Below are 15,980 nucleotides of genomic sequence, written 5' to 3' on the forward strand. Positions count from 1 at the left end.
CTGAGAATCTTAAGGTCACGAGATGAAAAGTCGATTAAGCATTGATGGGTTAAAGTGAGGTTAAAAAAGATATTGGTAATGTTCGAAAATTTTTATTTAACCAAAGTGAAAGTGTAAGGTCACAAGATGAGAGGTTCATTGGAAAACAAACTATGTGATGAGATTTGTGAAAAATTTATTGTTGAAGTGAATAAAATATGAAATGAGAGTGTTTAATTTTTGTTTTAATATATTATTAGTTATTTATTTAAAAATTTTAAACATTGAAGGCATATTATAAAAAAAAATTATATTTTTATATGTTTTGCATCCCACTAAAATCTTCCTAACTTTATTAATGATATATATTGTTGGATGTCGTCATATTTCAGACTTTTCCTTCTACTCTACCTTAAAAACATAAAAAGTGCAAGTAATGAACTAGTTATATCTATCAAAGTTTATGAAGGACAATAAGTTTATCTTCTTTTTGGCAACATGCATATGTATAATGATTTGAAAATCATACAAGATCCAATTTATCTGTCACTTTCACTTGATGCAGTGGCCTATAATTCCTCTAACCATCTAAAATTTTATCTGTCACAAATATTTAATAATCATAAAGTTTTTTTACCATAAAATCTTGTTTGGTAGACATTGTTTATGTTATTAATTATTTATGTTATACTTTTTTGTTTTTAATTTAAGATGCGAATAGGTCCTTGATCTCTAACTTCAATTTACTCATATCTTTAGTTTTGAATGCAAGATTCTTCTCACTTTAGATAACTTTGTAGACCCACAAATGAACATATGATGTAATAAAAATACATTTCTTACAATGATTTAAAAATAAAATAAAAAATATCTCATGTCAAAGAAAAATGTCTTATAAGTATCATAATATCTAACAAGATTGAGGAAGTAGATTAACAAAGCAAAAAATAGAAGAAAAAACGGTAAGTCATAGTTCAAACCAAAAAAATGTCTTACATAATATACATGGGAAATGTTGCGAGTTCTAATGAATGTTTGTCTTGTTTTACTGTTTAATAAAACAACACTTAGTATATACAAGTGCAATATAATTTAAACTTACCAAGGCCTGATATCATCTAAATTTGTATTCTTTAAGCATTTTTGTAAACTAAAATCTATTGACATCTTCTCCAATCACCATATTATACCCACTTTGGTAAAAATAATATATGTACCAACTCCTATTAATATCTAACCTCAATATTCAGTTCTGCAATAAGGGATTAATTAGTCAGAATCCCAATGCAAAAGATTATCTCATCGAAATTATTTTGACAAAAAATTAATGTTTAATTATATGATTAAAAGGGCCAAGGTATATCCTCCTCCAAAAAGGAGGTGGATCATTTATTATGACTACTCAAATATCTCCGAACACATGTCTCACAATTGCTTTAAAACTCAACACATTGTTATTTTCCAACAAACTTGGGTATAAAATGTATGAATGATTAATCAGATTAAATTTTGTACTCCTAATTTGAAAAACAAAACTGGTGTACCTTTATAAATAATTTATACCTACCATCACAATTTGGTCTCACCAACCAAGAAGAAGAACCCCTTTTTTTTCAAGTATATGTTCCACTCGTATAGCACCTGCCTGATGATGGGTTCGGTTCAATTTAGTTTAATGGCTAATTCTAAATCAAAAGTATTAGATAGCTTGCTCAATCCCAAGCAGCTCCAATGATTGTGGCCCAACAAGGAAAACACGTCTAGAAGCTTTGTATCGGAAAACAACAACTCCAAGGTATCCAGTTCTTGGTACACCATCCTGGGGATTTAAATTCAATTCAACAACATGCTTATATATAATAGATCAGTTGAGGCTAATAAAATGAACTTCAAAAAGTCCTTTAGATCTTCAAATCAACTTCATTTGTGCATTTGAAAAGCCAAACACCCCTTTTTTTTCTTTCTATTTATCTTTTTGCTCAAAGAAATGGCAATTAAAATTAAATAAAAATAAAGGTTATGTGGACAAGTTAGTTTACCTTCCACTCCTGGAAAATCCCAAATTCACGAGCAATGGATTCAAAATCGTCTTGGTCATTGTACCGAATCCTTACATCACCATTAATGTTATTTGTCTTTAAAATGGCATCGGCTCCATGAATGGGTTTAGCTTTTTTAACCATGGCTGCAAAATGCTTCACATGGTTTTCCTGAAAAATAAACATGCATTATAAACATAATAAAGATAAGAAAAGGAAATGAAAGGTAAAATAGTTAACATCATTTAGTATAAATAGTGTTGTTTACCTTTGTCATGTAGCTGAGATCCAATGAATTCCAATTCACCTATAAGAAAAATTACCCTTTTTTAAAAAAAGAAAAATTACCCTTTTTTAATAAAAGAAAAAAAAAAATATATATATATATATATATATATATAGTTCTTTTCTAATATACATACGTATATATATATGTACATATATGAATCCAGAAGAAAATAGTTCATGCCTGGACATCATTCAGCTTAATTGGTTCAAGATACTGCTTGAAGAACTGACCCATACTAGAACCCTGCAAGGAAATCAATGTAACACATATATGAGCAAATGTTATGAAGCCAGATAGGACCAATAAGTTAATTTAATCTAAGTTTGTGATTTTTATATTATTTATAAAAAAAGGAAGAATGAAAAAGAAAAAAAACTGGTGAGATAATAAAGAAAATATAACTTTTTTTAACAAATTGAATATAAATAAAAATATTAATATATTCTTACAGAAAAATGAAAGAAAATATATGTAAAAGGAACTCAATTATTATATAACATAATATGATATTAAATAAGTACTATCAAAATGTGTTAAAATACTAATACTAATACTAACACTAACTAGCCAATTACTATTCAATTCACCTAAGATATGTAATTGAATGAGGAATCATAATTTACATATAATTTGCTCCCAAGCATATGTAAAGTTTTATCATGATAATTATTTCAAATCACATTTCCTCAAAACATAGGTACAAACAAATTAAATAATTATATTTATTCTTAAACAGTGAAATTTCAAATTTGTTACAAATGAATTACAATCTATGTTTGTCATCCAACTTTCTGAGCAAAAAAAAAGCTTGAATATATAAGCAAATAATAAAATTTCTTTTATATGTTAAGCTTATGTATACATCTTTGTAGTACAAATCAAGTTATCCTTTCTTTATTACAATCTATAAAGAAGATTACTGATGTGGGTGTAAATATGGTAGAAAATATCTTCCCAAAAATTCAGCAAACCAGAAATGGATTATTACTGCTACAATAACATTGGGGAAGAATTGATTGCCGACTAATTGATAGATGATTTAGTAGATAATTTTATTTGATTTGTAGTATAATTCATTTCCTTTCTTGTAAATAACAATCATTTAACAATGTCTGTCTATGGACAAAGTATCTATCAATACAATATTTAAACAGAATTTGTTTGTCAGCAAACTTGCTCTCTCACCTTTGATATTATCTTCACAAAGTATAAAAGAGCATGAAAATAAAGGTCCACTACTTGTATTCTTGAAGTAATTGATATCAAGAATAAAAAGAAAATTTTATATTTATTGTTTCTTACTTCAGTAAGTTGTTTTAGATTTTCCAAGCAAATTATAAAAGGACTATGTATTGCAAGTATGCCTTGAATAGTTAATAAAAAGAGAAGTCTATAACTTACATGCTCGCCAAAGTTATAAGTTCTGCAAACCTCTGGACGGATGAACTGTCTACCTTTGTGATTCTCCTTTAATCTCAACCAATCATCCCAGTAAGTGAAAATGTTGTCAAGGAACCATGAATAAAAACAGAACATACCTCATTACACCAATGAATATATGCTTTTCCCAAAACCAAAAGGCAAGTAGTGGGGAATCATAAAAACAATTTCCAGTTAAAATACCTCAAATAGAACTCAATAAACTGAAAATGTGAGAAACTGCTCATTTTTGTTTTCTAGATAGAAATTTTCAGTTTATGCAATTTTCAGTTTGCTTTGCTGTTATTGTTTGTGTGTAACCTTGTAAAGACACTTTGGGATTTTATTTTCAATAAAACGACACTAGGCCATTTTCCAAAAAAAACACTTAATCAACATGTAATCAGACAAATAATTCTGTTTTGAGAAAAAAGAAAAAAATTAACTCAATAAAGGATATGCTTTTGGCCATTTTGGTGATAACTCATCCCAAGTAGATTTAGTAAGCATCCATCCAAGTCCAGGAAAAAAATCTGAACGGTAAAGCATGTCTGCAAAAATATCACATACATGAGAAACCAGCTTTTTTCTTCATTCTTTTCTATTTTAAGGAGAAATAAATCCAAATTTTGTAGTAGTAATCCGACAAACAACATGTAATCACATGAAATACCTAGTAACTTGTCCAAAAAGAACAGTTCTTTCTGAATTAACTGGAATGTGAAAAATAAAATGGACGTAACTTAAAGAAGCAAAATGCCATTTTAGAAACCAAAAAAGCAACAGGTGCATCAAAGTGGAGGTTCTAGACATTGTTGTGTTTAGTCAAGTTTAAAGAGCATAAAAGACCTGATAATTGTTTATCCCAGCTCACTAGATGTTGTAATATTAGCTTTCAGCCAATATATAGTCGAACTACAGGTTTAAGAAATTAAGATCTTTCAAATCATCACAATGAACTAGTTATTATCATATGCAGTTAGAGAAGTGCTTATCATGTACACAACATATGTGTGAGAGGAACCACTTTTACATTGTACACACTACCCAGATTAGTCTTACTCTTATCAAAACAAATTGCTACTATTTGACAAAGAAAGACATGTGACCATATATTAATGCTATAAATGAGAGATTATGCTATTACTCTAGACCTCATAATGACTTGAACAGCCCCCATTAGATTCTTCTATAAGAGAGTGATAAAAGGGGAAAGGGTATTAGGGCTAATACACTATGGTGGAAGTTGCAGTTATTGATATAGTAGTATAAATATAATATTAGTTGTTAAGAATAGTTATGAAATGAAAATTAGTTGGATTCTCTTATCAGAGATTTTCTCTCTCATCCCCATTGTATTCACCGTAGCGGTTAGGGTTCTCTCTCCCCTCCATTAATTCAATTGCTCTTTAACTTGCTAATAGCTCTATCTTCTCTTCGTCCTCAAATTCTAGTTCTCTTATTCATGTAATTTCAAGATATATACCTAATTCTAGTTCAAGGTATATCAGAGAGTTGACAAACTTACAAGGATCTGACACAAACTGCTTCTGTCCATTGTCATTCCATGAAGATACAGCCATGATTGATCTATTATAGTTCAGAATTAAGAAAGCAAAACATACATTTCAAAACCTCTTGTATTGTGAACATGAAATTGCAAAAGAAGGAACAGAAGAAGATTTTCAAACAGACAACTTACTTATCCTTATCAAGTAGTGCTGCTGCTGCCTCAAAATAATCAAAAAAATCTGGAGCAATATCCATGTCATCTAAATTCAAAGAAGCTTTTAGTGAAATGCTCAGGTCAATATTGAAATGTTCTAAATAATATCTCAAAGCAAGAAATATGAGAACACAAACTAAAGATAGCTTGAAACTTGACCAGCTCACCTTCAAGTATTATGACTCTGCTGAAGTTGTGGTTGTAGAATAATTTATCTAATGCCCATTTATAATGACCTATTATCAGAATTTGAACAAAAGTCAGACATGTTAATCTAAACAGAAAAATGGAACCCAAAGATAAATGTAAGATATCCATCCATACGTGCAATCTTGTAGTATGCAATTAATTCTCCAGGCCTGTCAGTTTGTACTGGTTCAAAATCCAGATGCTGCAAAGAGATTAGTTTTCCAAGCTGACTGAGTAACTAAAAGTGGCTCTTAGAACAAACCTTGAACAAATCATAAACCAGAATTTTATTAGGTATGTCCAGAACACATGAAACTCAAGGCCAGTAGTACTACTAGCTGACATTAAAGAACATTCTCTTAGCTTCTGAAGAAAGAGTACAAAGAAAAGGGAAGCAATTTTCTGAAGCTTGCTTCCTTCTTTGGGTAAAAGATAGAAAAGGGAAGACTCGTTAGAAGTAGTTCTGCTGAAAGTTATTGATAGAGTCTATTTTATCTCTCTTCACCTATCAATGCAATTCTAGAAAATCAATCCATTTCTCATCTCAACACTAGATCTATATGCATCAAAATCGAGATCGTTATTTTCCTGTAAATTGGTGAACAAGGTGCAGAAGTGGAAAATTCCATACATGCCCTCCTAGGCAATGAGAGCTCTAGCACCCTTCAATTATTTGGGAAGGTTCTCCTAAAAATGTTATTCCATAAGCAATGCCGGGTAGAAGAAAATCAATGACGTAAAGCTCATAAAGTTCGACTAGCAACTGCAGTAATGGCTTTCGTTTTTCCTTTCATCCGCTTTTTTTGTAAATCATCTTTATGCTTTCAAACACACCCGAAAGATCCAATTTCAAAGTGGGCATCTTTTAACATAATCCTTCAAACTCACTTTCCACATCAAGATTAAGGGTATTTACGAAAAAAGGTTTTATGGAACCTTCCATTAGCCTTTGTACAAATCACAAGGTATGACATAAAATATGATGGATTATATGATGTTATAAACAAAAAAATGTCATTACACTATCATAAAAGATTACATAAAATATGTAATGTGAGAAATCAAAGTAAATATAGATTCCTTATAAGAGTGAGGCTAATAACTATAGATATATTCATATGTATCTTTTGAGCTGCTGTGGTGGCTTAGTGATTTGCTCGGAGATATTTGTAGTTTATTTTCCTCATGAGTAACGGTGTCTGGGTTCAGGGCGTTACACGTGGTATCAGAGCCGATCCGGTGGTAGGAACAAAGTGCCACGTGGGTCGCTTCTAAAGTCCTAGTCGGGGACTATGAATGGGAACGCGATGAGGACATCGTGTGACTAAGTTGGGAAGATTGTGATGTCTCACGTCGAGAAATCATAATAAATATGGATTTCTTATAAAAGTGAGTCTAATAGACTATATATACCTTTTGGGCTTGGGATGTGGAGGCTCAGTGGTTTGCTCGGGTATTTGTAGTCTATTTTTCTCATAGGTAACGGTACCCGAGTTCGGGGCGTTACAAAATATATATACAAGCTAGGAATAGAAATGTCTATAATGACATGATCATAATGATCTTATTATGTATAAGGCATATCCCACATCTCAAACTTATAGGCCTTGTTGGTTTTGGGTAATTTTTCTGAGAGACATTAGTTTGAGAAGTGTATTTTGAAATTAAAAAATATTTAGATAACTAGTGCTCTTTGGGAGAAGGGATTCCAAAGAAGGCCATACTCGGGTTGAAAGAATTCCCATACAAGTTCTTACCACCAAAGACAGACAATAAGCTCAATTTCTCATGAACTGATGCACAAGATATTAGAAATAAAAATAAACCACATTACACAGCCAAGAACAAATTACCTGCATATAGGTTAATTGCTTGTAACTTAAGGCCTTGGTTCTAACACCAGAATCTTCTCCATCCTACAAAGAAAAGGAAGAAAAACAAAGAACGCTAACATTAACTACCTTTTTTTCTTCTTAATGGTTATGAGAGTGAGCACCCAAAAGTCTTTGAAGTATCCTACAAGAGCTATTACCTGAGAGACAAAAAGAGGATACTTTGAAGCAATGGAGCTTTGGTATCTGGTACAATGTCAGTAAAATTATCAACGTCCATCATAACAGCACTACCTAATCAAGGGTTGGAATAACACCATAAGAATGTAACATACTTCAGGACAGATTCGATAGTCCTTTCCAGGTAATCAGCACGATTACAAGCCATGACAACAACTGCTGCCACAGGCACCTAATAAACTCAAGGATTGATACAAATATAAGCGTAAGAGAACTATTAATAAAGGGAATGACAGGAAAGTATATACTGCCAACCTGTGTTTTGCTAATCCTTGCATCCAGACCTTTCTCTGAAACCATAAACACCGCAGACACAGAATGGTCCAAAAGTCAAGTGTCAAAAATGCCATTTTAGGACTACAAGTTTTGGAAAAGAACACTCCTAGAAAAGATATTAGCAAGCATTCACTTTTCTTTGGCAACATAAAACAAGATGTTCCAAACAATTATCATAATGATAAAGATTATTTTAATATCTAAATAGCATGCCCTACATTTCAAGAATAATACACTATTCACCAGTTTCTTCTCCTGACATATTTCATTAATCATACACTAGATTAAGCTCATGTTGATATGATATGTTGCAAGTTCATCTGCATTCATTAAACATATTTCTTGTTGGATGCATGCACATAAGGCTGTTGGATCAAATCATTTAGAGTAATATTTGTTTTGTTAGCCAGTTTTTCATTATTATGACCAAGCTCATTGAACTTGTATAAGCGATGACAAACCTTAACTCCAGTTTTCCAGACAAATGTATCGGCTAATGTAGTTCAGCAAAACGCGGATATGCCCAAGGGAGACCAGGCTCACTTGTTACTAAATTAGTTAGAAACTCATACACATGCCTAGCCCGATAACTGAAGTGAGCTAAACTCCCCTCAAACATCTATTTGCAGTACAATTATAACAAGAATGAAGATGTTCTGCACATTCAACATGATCAAACCAATAAACCTATCATGTTAGGCTTCATGCTGATCTTCTGCAGTTAGAGTGATTAGTGATGCTTGGACATCAAGTAAGCATTGTGGACCCCCAGTTAGAGTGATAGACTATAGTGAACTCTATAAATGGGTGTTGTAAATTTAGGCAATTTCCCTAGAGTATATATTACTCCTGCATGACCATCTTAGACTTGTAGCGTCTAATATTGGTTGGGAAAAACTTTTAAATGTTTATCAATATGTAGTTTTTGTGGGAGTTTTCACTACCTAGTAAGTACTATCTTGGGTAACTATGTGATACGAATTATGGTTCTCTAAATGAAACCCAAGAATGGAGGGCTGAAATATGTGTTCACGAATTAAGACCTAAAGGCCAGGGAAGGGTGCCTCTGTAGAGTCAATTAATAAACAGATGAACGTCGTCTGGAAGTAAATAACTAGACATGTTATATTTTATTAAATAAATAAATATTGTTTGAATACATGTAATAACATCTATTAATAAGGGGGAGACCCTATTGTAAAGAAGTCAATTTAGTCTTAATAAAAAAATAGTGGTTCTAAGGCTCTCTCTAGAAACTCTCTCAATCTTCCACTTCTCAAGAAATTCTCCTAGCATTCCCTTTCTTTATAAGATTCAACAAACTCAATTTAAGGGTTTGCATCACTAAGGTGACCTGTGTTAATAGACTAAGACACCTGTTACACGCACTTGTAGGAGATTTTTGAGGCAGTAGAAAATATTAGAGTGATTTACTAAGACAGAAAATGTGTTTGAATGGGATGCCACGTGTGCCAAGATGGGAACAAGTGCAAATCTTTTCAACTTGATCAAAACAAAATAAATATTAGTGTACAGGTTTCATAATTGTGGATTGACGGAATTATTATTGGTATTAAAGCATCAACTTAATATTTAAGCTACGTTTTGATGGCTTGACTTATCACTTAGGGACTGTTTGAGCAAACGACAATGCTAAACACTATAAATTAAGTATTGAATATATTAAGTGAATAAGTAAAAAATGTTATAAAAATAAATTAAGGGTCTAATTTTAAGTAAAACAACAAAGTAGGTGTTCAACATCATGTAAAGTTAATTTAACTTTAATCCAAAACATATTTTAAGTTCAACTTATAAAATTAAATGATTTATTAAATTCAGTTATGAAACCAGCTTATTTAAGAAGATTAAATATCTTCAGAATATGTGATAACTGAAGTTATCAAACCTACATATTCTGTAGTTTTTCAATTAAGTTGGTTTGATGTGAATCTAATAATTTTTTAAGTAGGCATGAACATAAGTGCAAAATTTTAAGTCAACTCAACTTTACTTATGTTGAACACTTAATTTTTTGCAATTTACTTTTTTTGGGAAAAAAAATGTGGCCACAAGAGTGTTAAGAACATAGCCCGCAAACACACTTAATCATTTAACCAGGCATTCTGCGCCTGACGGGCTCGAACCCAGGACCTCTTAAGGAGGCTGGGGATATCCATCTCTTGTTGCCGCTAGCTAGGAGACGGGATTTGTTGCGATTTTCTTAAATTAGACCTACACAATATTTTTCATAATATTATATACTAATTGATTTAATATATTCAGTACTTAAGTATTGGTGATTAGTTGTACCTTAATTTTCAGTTATATTAAATAGCCCCTTAGTGTGCTAACAAAGACATCAGAATGCTAAAATTGGGAAATTGTAAGTTTTTCAAATTGAAAAGTTGCAAAGTTGAAAGTTAATAAATTTCTGTGTGGGCATTTGGTACTTCATTTGTAATAATGGTTCCAAGCAAAATGGGATTTGATGCTTTATCGCCACTATAATCAATTTTCAATCAAGAGCTATTTTAGATGGTCCAACATTTATGTTCTAAGGTAGATTCTGTTACATACCAAATAAACTATGGAAGAAACTAGAAAGGGTTGATAATGCAGAAGAAATATAGAAGGATACGAGAGAGATGAGAAAAAACTGACATTTTCTTTTCATTTAACATACCTTACTATGGGTCCATTGGGTAGGATTTACAAGTTATATGGGGTATAAACTGTAAGGAGGTATAATGTTTATAAGTTGTATATTTATTGTTGTTTGATTTGATGTATAAAAAAAGGTATATGTTTATACTGGGGGCGAAGGGGTATACATGTTTATACCTTTGGTCAAGGTATAACCTGAATTTTACTGTAGGAACATTACAATCTTATAACCAAACGAAGCCGACTAACAAATTCTAATTACCATACAAAATAATATTCTTGGGTTTTAGGGTTATGTCCATTATCATAGTATGTGACAGCTTCTATAGAAAGTTTCATAATGCTAGTACTGATAAAAATAAAACAGGAGATTCAAAATCATTAATATCAAGAGAACGTACTTTCTAGATCTTGAACAAGAGTCCTTAGTTGCTGACACTCCTTCAGCTGGCGTTTCTTTTCTTCTGAAATTGAAGCATATCCTCATTGATAGAATGGTAGTAACCATGAAACAAAATAGGAGAGACCGACAGGAGGTATGTATTAAAGTTTCAAAGCATAGCATAGAGAGAAAGTTCCACACCTTCTAGGGCTATTAATCGCCCTTGCTGCATGCTTATTTGATCAATTAACAATCGCATTTGACTTGTACAATGATTTTCAGATTCCACCTGTTATTACAACAAGATCACTCTTCATCATAAAATTTTCCTTATAAAAGACGCTGCAAGATAAAGCATCCACAACATATGGAAGCTGATAACTGGCATGGAAATAAAAAATAAAAATAAAAGACAAGGAGAATTTTGTTGATTATACATTGCCTAAATAACACTCCTGAGAATATTACATGGAATGAATATCTCTCCATTCAAATTCAAACATCAAATAAAATATAGAAATTTCAATTTTGTAAACATCTTCCTATACCAAAAGTTTGGAATGTTCAGCAAATTTATTGTCCAATAATTAAGCAGAATAAATGCCTAACCATATGAAACAGTTCCCCTGAAACAAACAAAATACTAGAAGATGTTATTATTTAATGTTCTTCAATAGGAAACAGCATATCCACCTCCACAAAGGGGATGAGGCACATGAAGACTATTGTCATCACCAGAACTAGTGGTAGCCATAAGTAGGTTAGTGAGGGTATCACACAATAACAGGATCACATGTATGAAGAGATACTGTCAGCGAGAAACATAGTAAGAAAAGTTATATTGGAGAGAGTCACTGTTACTGAATAGTAGTTTGACTATTCAATAACTGAATAACAAAAGTTGGGGTTTGATGTTTGCGTACAACTCAAAAATCATTTGATCCGCAAGATGTAGGGTCAGGGTCTAGAGTTCAAATTGAATCAATCCGACCCACGATCACCCCTAGTTTGTACTAAAAATTAAATGCGTTCGGAATATATTAATATTTATCATGGACGGATATATTTTTGCACATATAAACGAACTTGAAACTATTGAAGAATGTAACATTTGATCATATATGTTTTTAGCACATCTAATTTGTTAAATGCGGACTTTTTAATACATTTTGTTTGTTTGTTTCCGATTTGAATATGAAGAAATTTAGACTTGGTATTGTTCCTCAGTTACCATGGGATGTTTGTTGGAAAACTTTTTGTCTCCAATTATTGATTACCTGCTGATACATTTATTCAAGTAGAAAACTTTAATTTCAATAATTATCATCTATTACTATTTGAAGTTGTTGTTTTGTTGGTATTTTTGGACTTGATTTCTGTTAATTAATCCTTTGTGAAGATAGTCCACAAACATGTGGAATGTGAATTTGTTGATGTATGGGTCAGATATAAAAAAAATGACAAACTGACCATATAACTGATACTACATCTAATTCGTCATGTATTGAACAGGGTATAGAGTTTTGATAAGTGCACAAAGATTTATTAAGGCCAATTGGTATTTAACCAAATAGTTGAACCAGCACATCCGTGATCACCTTAATTTGATGTGATTTATCTGTGAAGTACTTTCATCTATAAACCATGACACACAATTTGATCTGAGAATCTAAAATCAAACAGCCACACACACCACAACAAACAAGCATTTCACTATAATCTTTTGAATTATATCTTGAAACTAATCAACATATTAACTAACAAGAAGCCTTCACATAATGGCATGTGTATTTAGGCTAAAGAAAATGGAAGGCTTAAAAAGTTGAGAGGAAAATGGTTATACTTACAGCATTAGCAAGTCTATCAGCGAATTCTGATTGTGTAACGAAAAGCCGCATCTGAATAAAACATGAGAAAACATTCAGTCTAAAGCACCAGGTATAATTAAAAATGTAAAAGCAATTGAATGTTGGTCATGATAATATTATAAGATTTGCAAATGAAGGAATGATACTGAAGAGAACATTAGACAATTGAAAGATCGAAGGGATGGAAGAAACAAGGAAATTATTTATTTGAAAATTTTAACTGTTGTGCAGAATATGAGATACATGAATAAATTGATTGACTGTTTAGAGAGAGCAGCAGATTACCTGGATGTATATGAACACAAAAGCCACCGGAAGTAGAAGATATCGAAAGTTGAACGAAGCCATTGTATTATGTCGATTTGATGTGTTTTCGTTTTCAGGCGTGGATCTGGCCTATATATAGTGCTAACTTGAACCTTGCAGTTGATGGATCAGGCTCTGTTGTCTTTGTCTATGATATGGAAGGATGGCTGCTTTCTTCAACCAGACGCAGCTACCTCCTCCTCATGGTCAACTTAAAAGACCTAGCTAGCTAGCTGCTAGCTGTTTAACCAATCGATTGATCGATTTGTCCATATTACTTCTAGCTGTATTTAAATATTATCTACTGTGAAAACAATAATACATACATGAAATTAGAGGTAAATTGCCTACAGTCTTCTATTTCATTTCGTCGTTCATTAACAGTGCAAAAGCAAAACCCTATGTATCCAGATCAAACTGATACTGATGATACATGTCGCTACTGAACATATATTAAAAGGTGTTTGAGTAATACCTGAGAATTTGAAATAGAAGAGATGAAATAGGAGATCGGAGATGAGGCAGGAACGCGACCGAGAACGGGAGCGCGAGCGGGAAAGGAAGTGCGAGCAGAAAAGGGAGAGCGACCGAGAACTAACAAAGTCACAAATGGCCGCTTATAGTCCTACTTAGTCCGGCTTGTGAATGTATAATGTCGCCCATTTGCAAAAGGAAATTCGATCAAATACCCTCATAATAAGTTATCAGGCCTACAATGTTATTTGCAAAAATAAATTTTTCTCTTCTCAAAAAATGTAAATACCCCTAATCATTTTTCTTTCTTTTTTCTCTTCTTCTCTTTTCTTTTATTCTCTTCTTTCTCCCTTAGCAAAGGCGAGACTCCTCGTCTCTACTATACCCCAACGACACATCTATCCCAAGCAAAGCAGCGCCTACTTCTAATTCCCCTCCTAACGTCTATTATTGGGCCTTCTATCCCCCGACGACTTTATTGCATCTACGCAGAACTGTAGCCCCCGACTGTACCATCAAACTAGATCTCCAACAAACGCTGAATCAATGGGTAAGTTAGATAGTGTTTTGTTTTAGCTGAAAACACTTGTTATTAATCAATTGGGATCGCAAAGTGTATCTTGCGCATCTTGCGTCGACACAAACTACAGTTTGCGTCGACGCAAGATACACTTTGCGCACTTTGAATCGGTGTAAACTGCACTTTGCTCACTTTGTTGCACTTTGCATCGGCGCAAACTGCACTTTGTGTCGGCAAACTGCAGTTTTGGCTTGCGTCGGTGCAAACTTCAGCGCAATGTACAGTTAGCAAACTGCACTTTGTACTTTCCACTTACTACTGTGAATTTTTATCAATTGCAAATCACAATATATTTGTGAGTATTTTTGTCCTCTATGATAGAGAGTGGAAAGTTGATGATAGTGTTAGTTCTTTTGTCTCAGGCTCATGTCAAGGTATGAATTTACCCCCAAATTATACATATGATGAATTATTTGACATCGTCTATGATGTTATTGGTGTGGACAAATTAATATATGATTTAGTGGTCAAAGTGAAGTATAATATGGGTATGTTAAATGTTCTTCTTGTTGTTATCAAGCTATATAGGGATGTGACATTCTATTTAAAAGAAATTTCGACTTCACTCCCCATCATCGCAGTCCATTGTGCGTCTCTTTAATAGAGAAATCACTACCTTCAACTCAAGAAAACAAAATACCAAGAAAGGTGATTCCATAATGTAATCGTGATGTATTCTCAATATTTGACCAGGAAAATGACATATTGAGCAGCAAGATGTCTTCCCAAATCAAAATGACATATTTGAGTAGCAAGATGTCTTCCCAAGTCAAAATGACATATTGTTAAACCATGCAGAAGAAGGAGAACAAGGCACATAATTGCGTCCGAGTCAGGGGCTAATGAATTGGTTGCTAGTACCAGAGTAGGTCATATCAAGAAAAAATCTACTCATACCAGGAAAATATCCAGCCATACTGAGTGGTTTGGTTCATATGAACCACTCGAGGTTGAAACACCTGCTCAATTAACCTTTGAATGCGGATTGGAAGTGGGTACGTTTTTATAACAAAAAAGAACTTCAATTAAGGTTGCATAGACATGTGATGGTCAATCATTTTGTCCTCAAAGTGGAGAAGTCAACAAAAGATCTTTGGTTTGTGAAATATCTAGGTAAGAACTATAAGTGGAGAATAATAACTTACATCATTGATTCGGAGAATAATAACTCTTTGACATATTTCCTGCAACAACTAAGAGTGACAATTAGATTAGTGTCAGATTTCGTCTTCGTATCCGATAGACACCCAAGTATTGTCAATGCCTTGTCCGCGATTTTTCTAGAAGCACATCACGGTGAATTTACATACCACATCAAAATAAATATTATGGTCAAATTTAAAACTAATAACTGCCACGTTGAGTTTGATTTGACTTCTCACGCATACACCGTGTCAAAGTTTCATCTATATTTTGACAAGATCAAGACTAAAGACCCTCGAATATTTGGAATAAATTGGACTGGAGAGATAGAGTCATGTCTTTTTCGCGGTTTGCGGTACAATCAAAAGACAAGCAATTACACAAAGAGCTTTAATAGTCGGAGCAGGAATGCTAGAAAATATCTCATAACAACATTAGTTGGCTATTTAAGATTCACAATATAAGAATGGTTTCATCAAAGAAGAGAAAAAACTTCTAACCACACAGAACGTTTATCTCCATATTATGAAAAGTTCTTACGTGAGAAAACCGAGAAGGCTAGATTCTACAA

General features: G+C 32.7%; 1 protein-coding gene across 4 annotated transcripts; it reads right to left on the minus strand.

Annotated features, from left to right (window-relative positions):
• Nucleotides 1–1,388: 1,388 nt before the first annotated feature.
• On the minus strand, nt 1,389–13,859 carry LOC124925784 (alpha-1,3-mannosyl-glycoprotein 2-beta-N-acetylglucosaminyltransferase). Of its 4 annotated transcripts, none has more exons than XM_047465883.1 (19): nt 13,688–13,859; nt 13,192–13,452; nt 12,886–12,936; nt 11,240–11,327; nt 11,058–11,120; nt 7,969–8,003; nt 7,809–7,885; nt 7,674–7,719; nt 7,495–7,557; nt 5,777–5,843; nt 5,620–5,688; nt 5,429–5,498; nt 5,255–5,316; nt 4,187–4,277; nt 3,709–3,802; nt 2,488–2,550; nt 2,287–2,325; nt 2,019–2,189; nt 1,389–1,798 (listed from the first exon to the last, which is right to left on the minus strand). In XM_047465883.1, the coding sequence occupies exons 2-19, from the start codon at nt 13,252–13,254 to the stop codon at nt 1,679–1,681; spliced, it is 1,332 nt and encodes a 443-aa protein (XP_047321839.1). In that variant the 5' UTR covers nt 13,255–13,452; nt 13,688–13,859; the 3' UTR covers nt 1,389–1,678. The 4 variants fall into 4 exon arrangements, with proteins under 4 accessions (XP_047321839.1, XP_047321835.1, XP_047321838.1 ...); XM_047465879.1 differs by having other exon boundaries at nt 13,192–13,496; XM_047465882.1 differs by having other exon boundaries at nt 13,192–13,513.
• Between the last annotated feature and the right edge of the window lie 2,121 nt (nt 13,860–15,980).

This window comes from Impatiens glandulifera, chromosome 2 (assembly GCF_907164915.1).
Source record: "Impatiens glandulifera chromosome 2, dImpGla2.1, whole genome shotgun sequence".
Taxonomy (NCBI): domain Eukaryota; kingdom Viridiplantae; phylum Streptophyta; class Magnoliopsida; order Ericales; family Balsaminaceae; genus Impatiens; species Impatiens glandulifera.

Coding starts and splice junctions, on each gene's coding strand:
- LOC124925784 (XM_047465883.1), bottom strand. CDS start 13,254: ATGGCTTCGTTCAACTTTCGATATCTTCTACTTCCGGTGGCTTTTGTG. Junction 11,121..11,239: donor GCGATTAATAGCCCTAGAAG/GTGTGGAACTTT, acceptor CTTCAATTTCAG/AAGAAAAGAAACGCCAGCTG. Junction 5,689..5,776: donor TGCATACTACAAGATTGCAC/GTATGGATGGAT, acceptor TTCTGATAATAG/GTCATTATAAATGGGCATTA.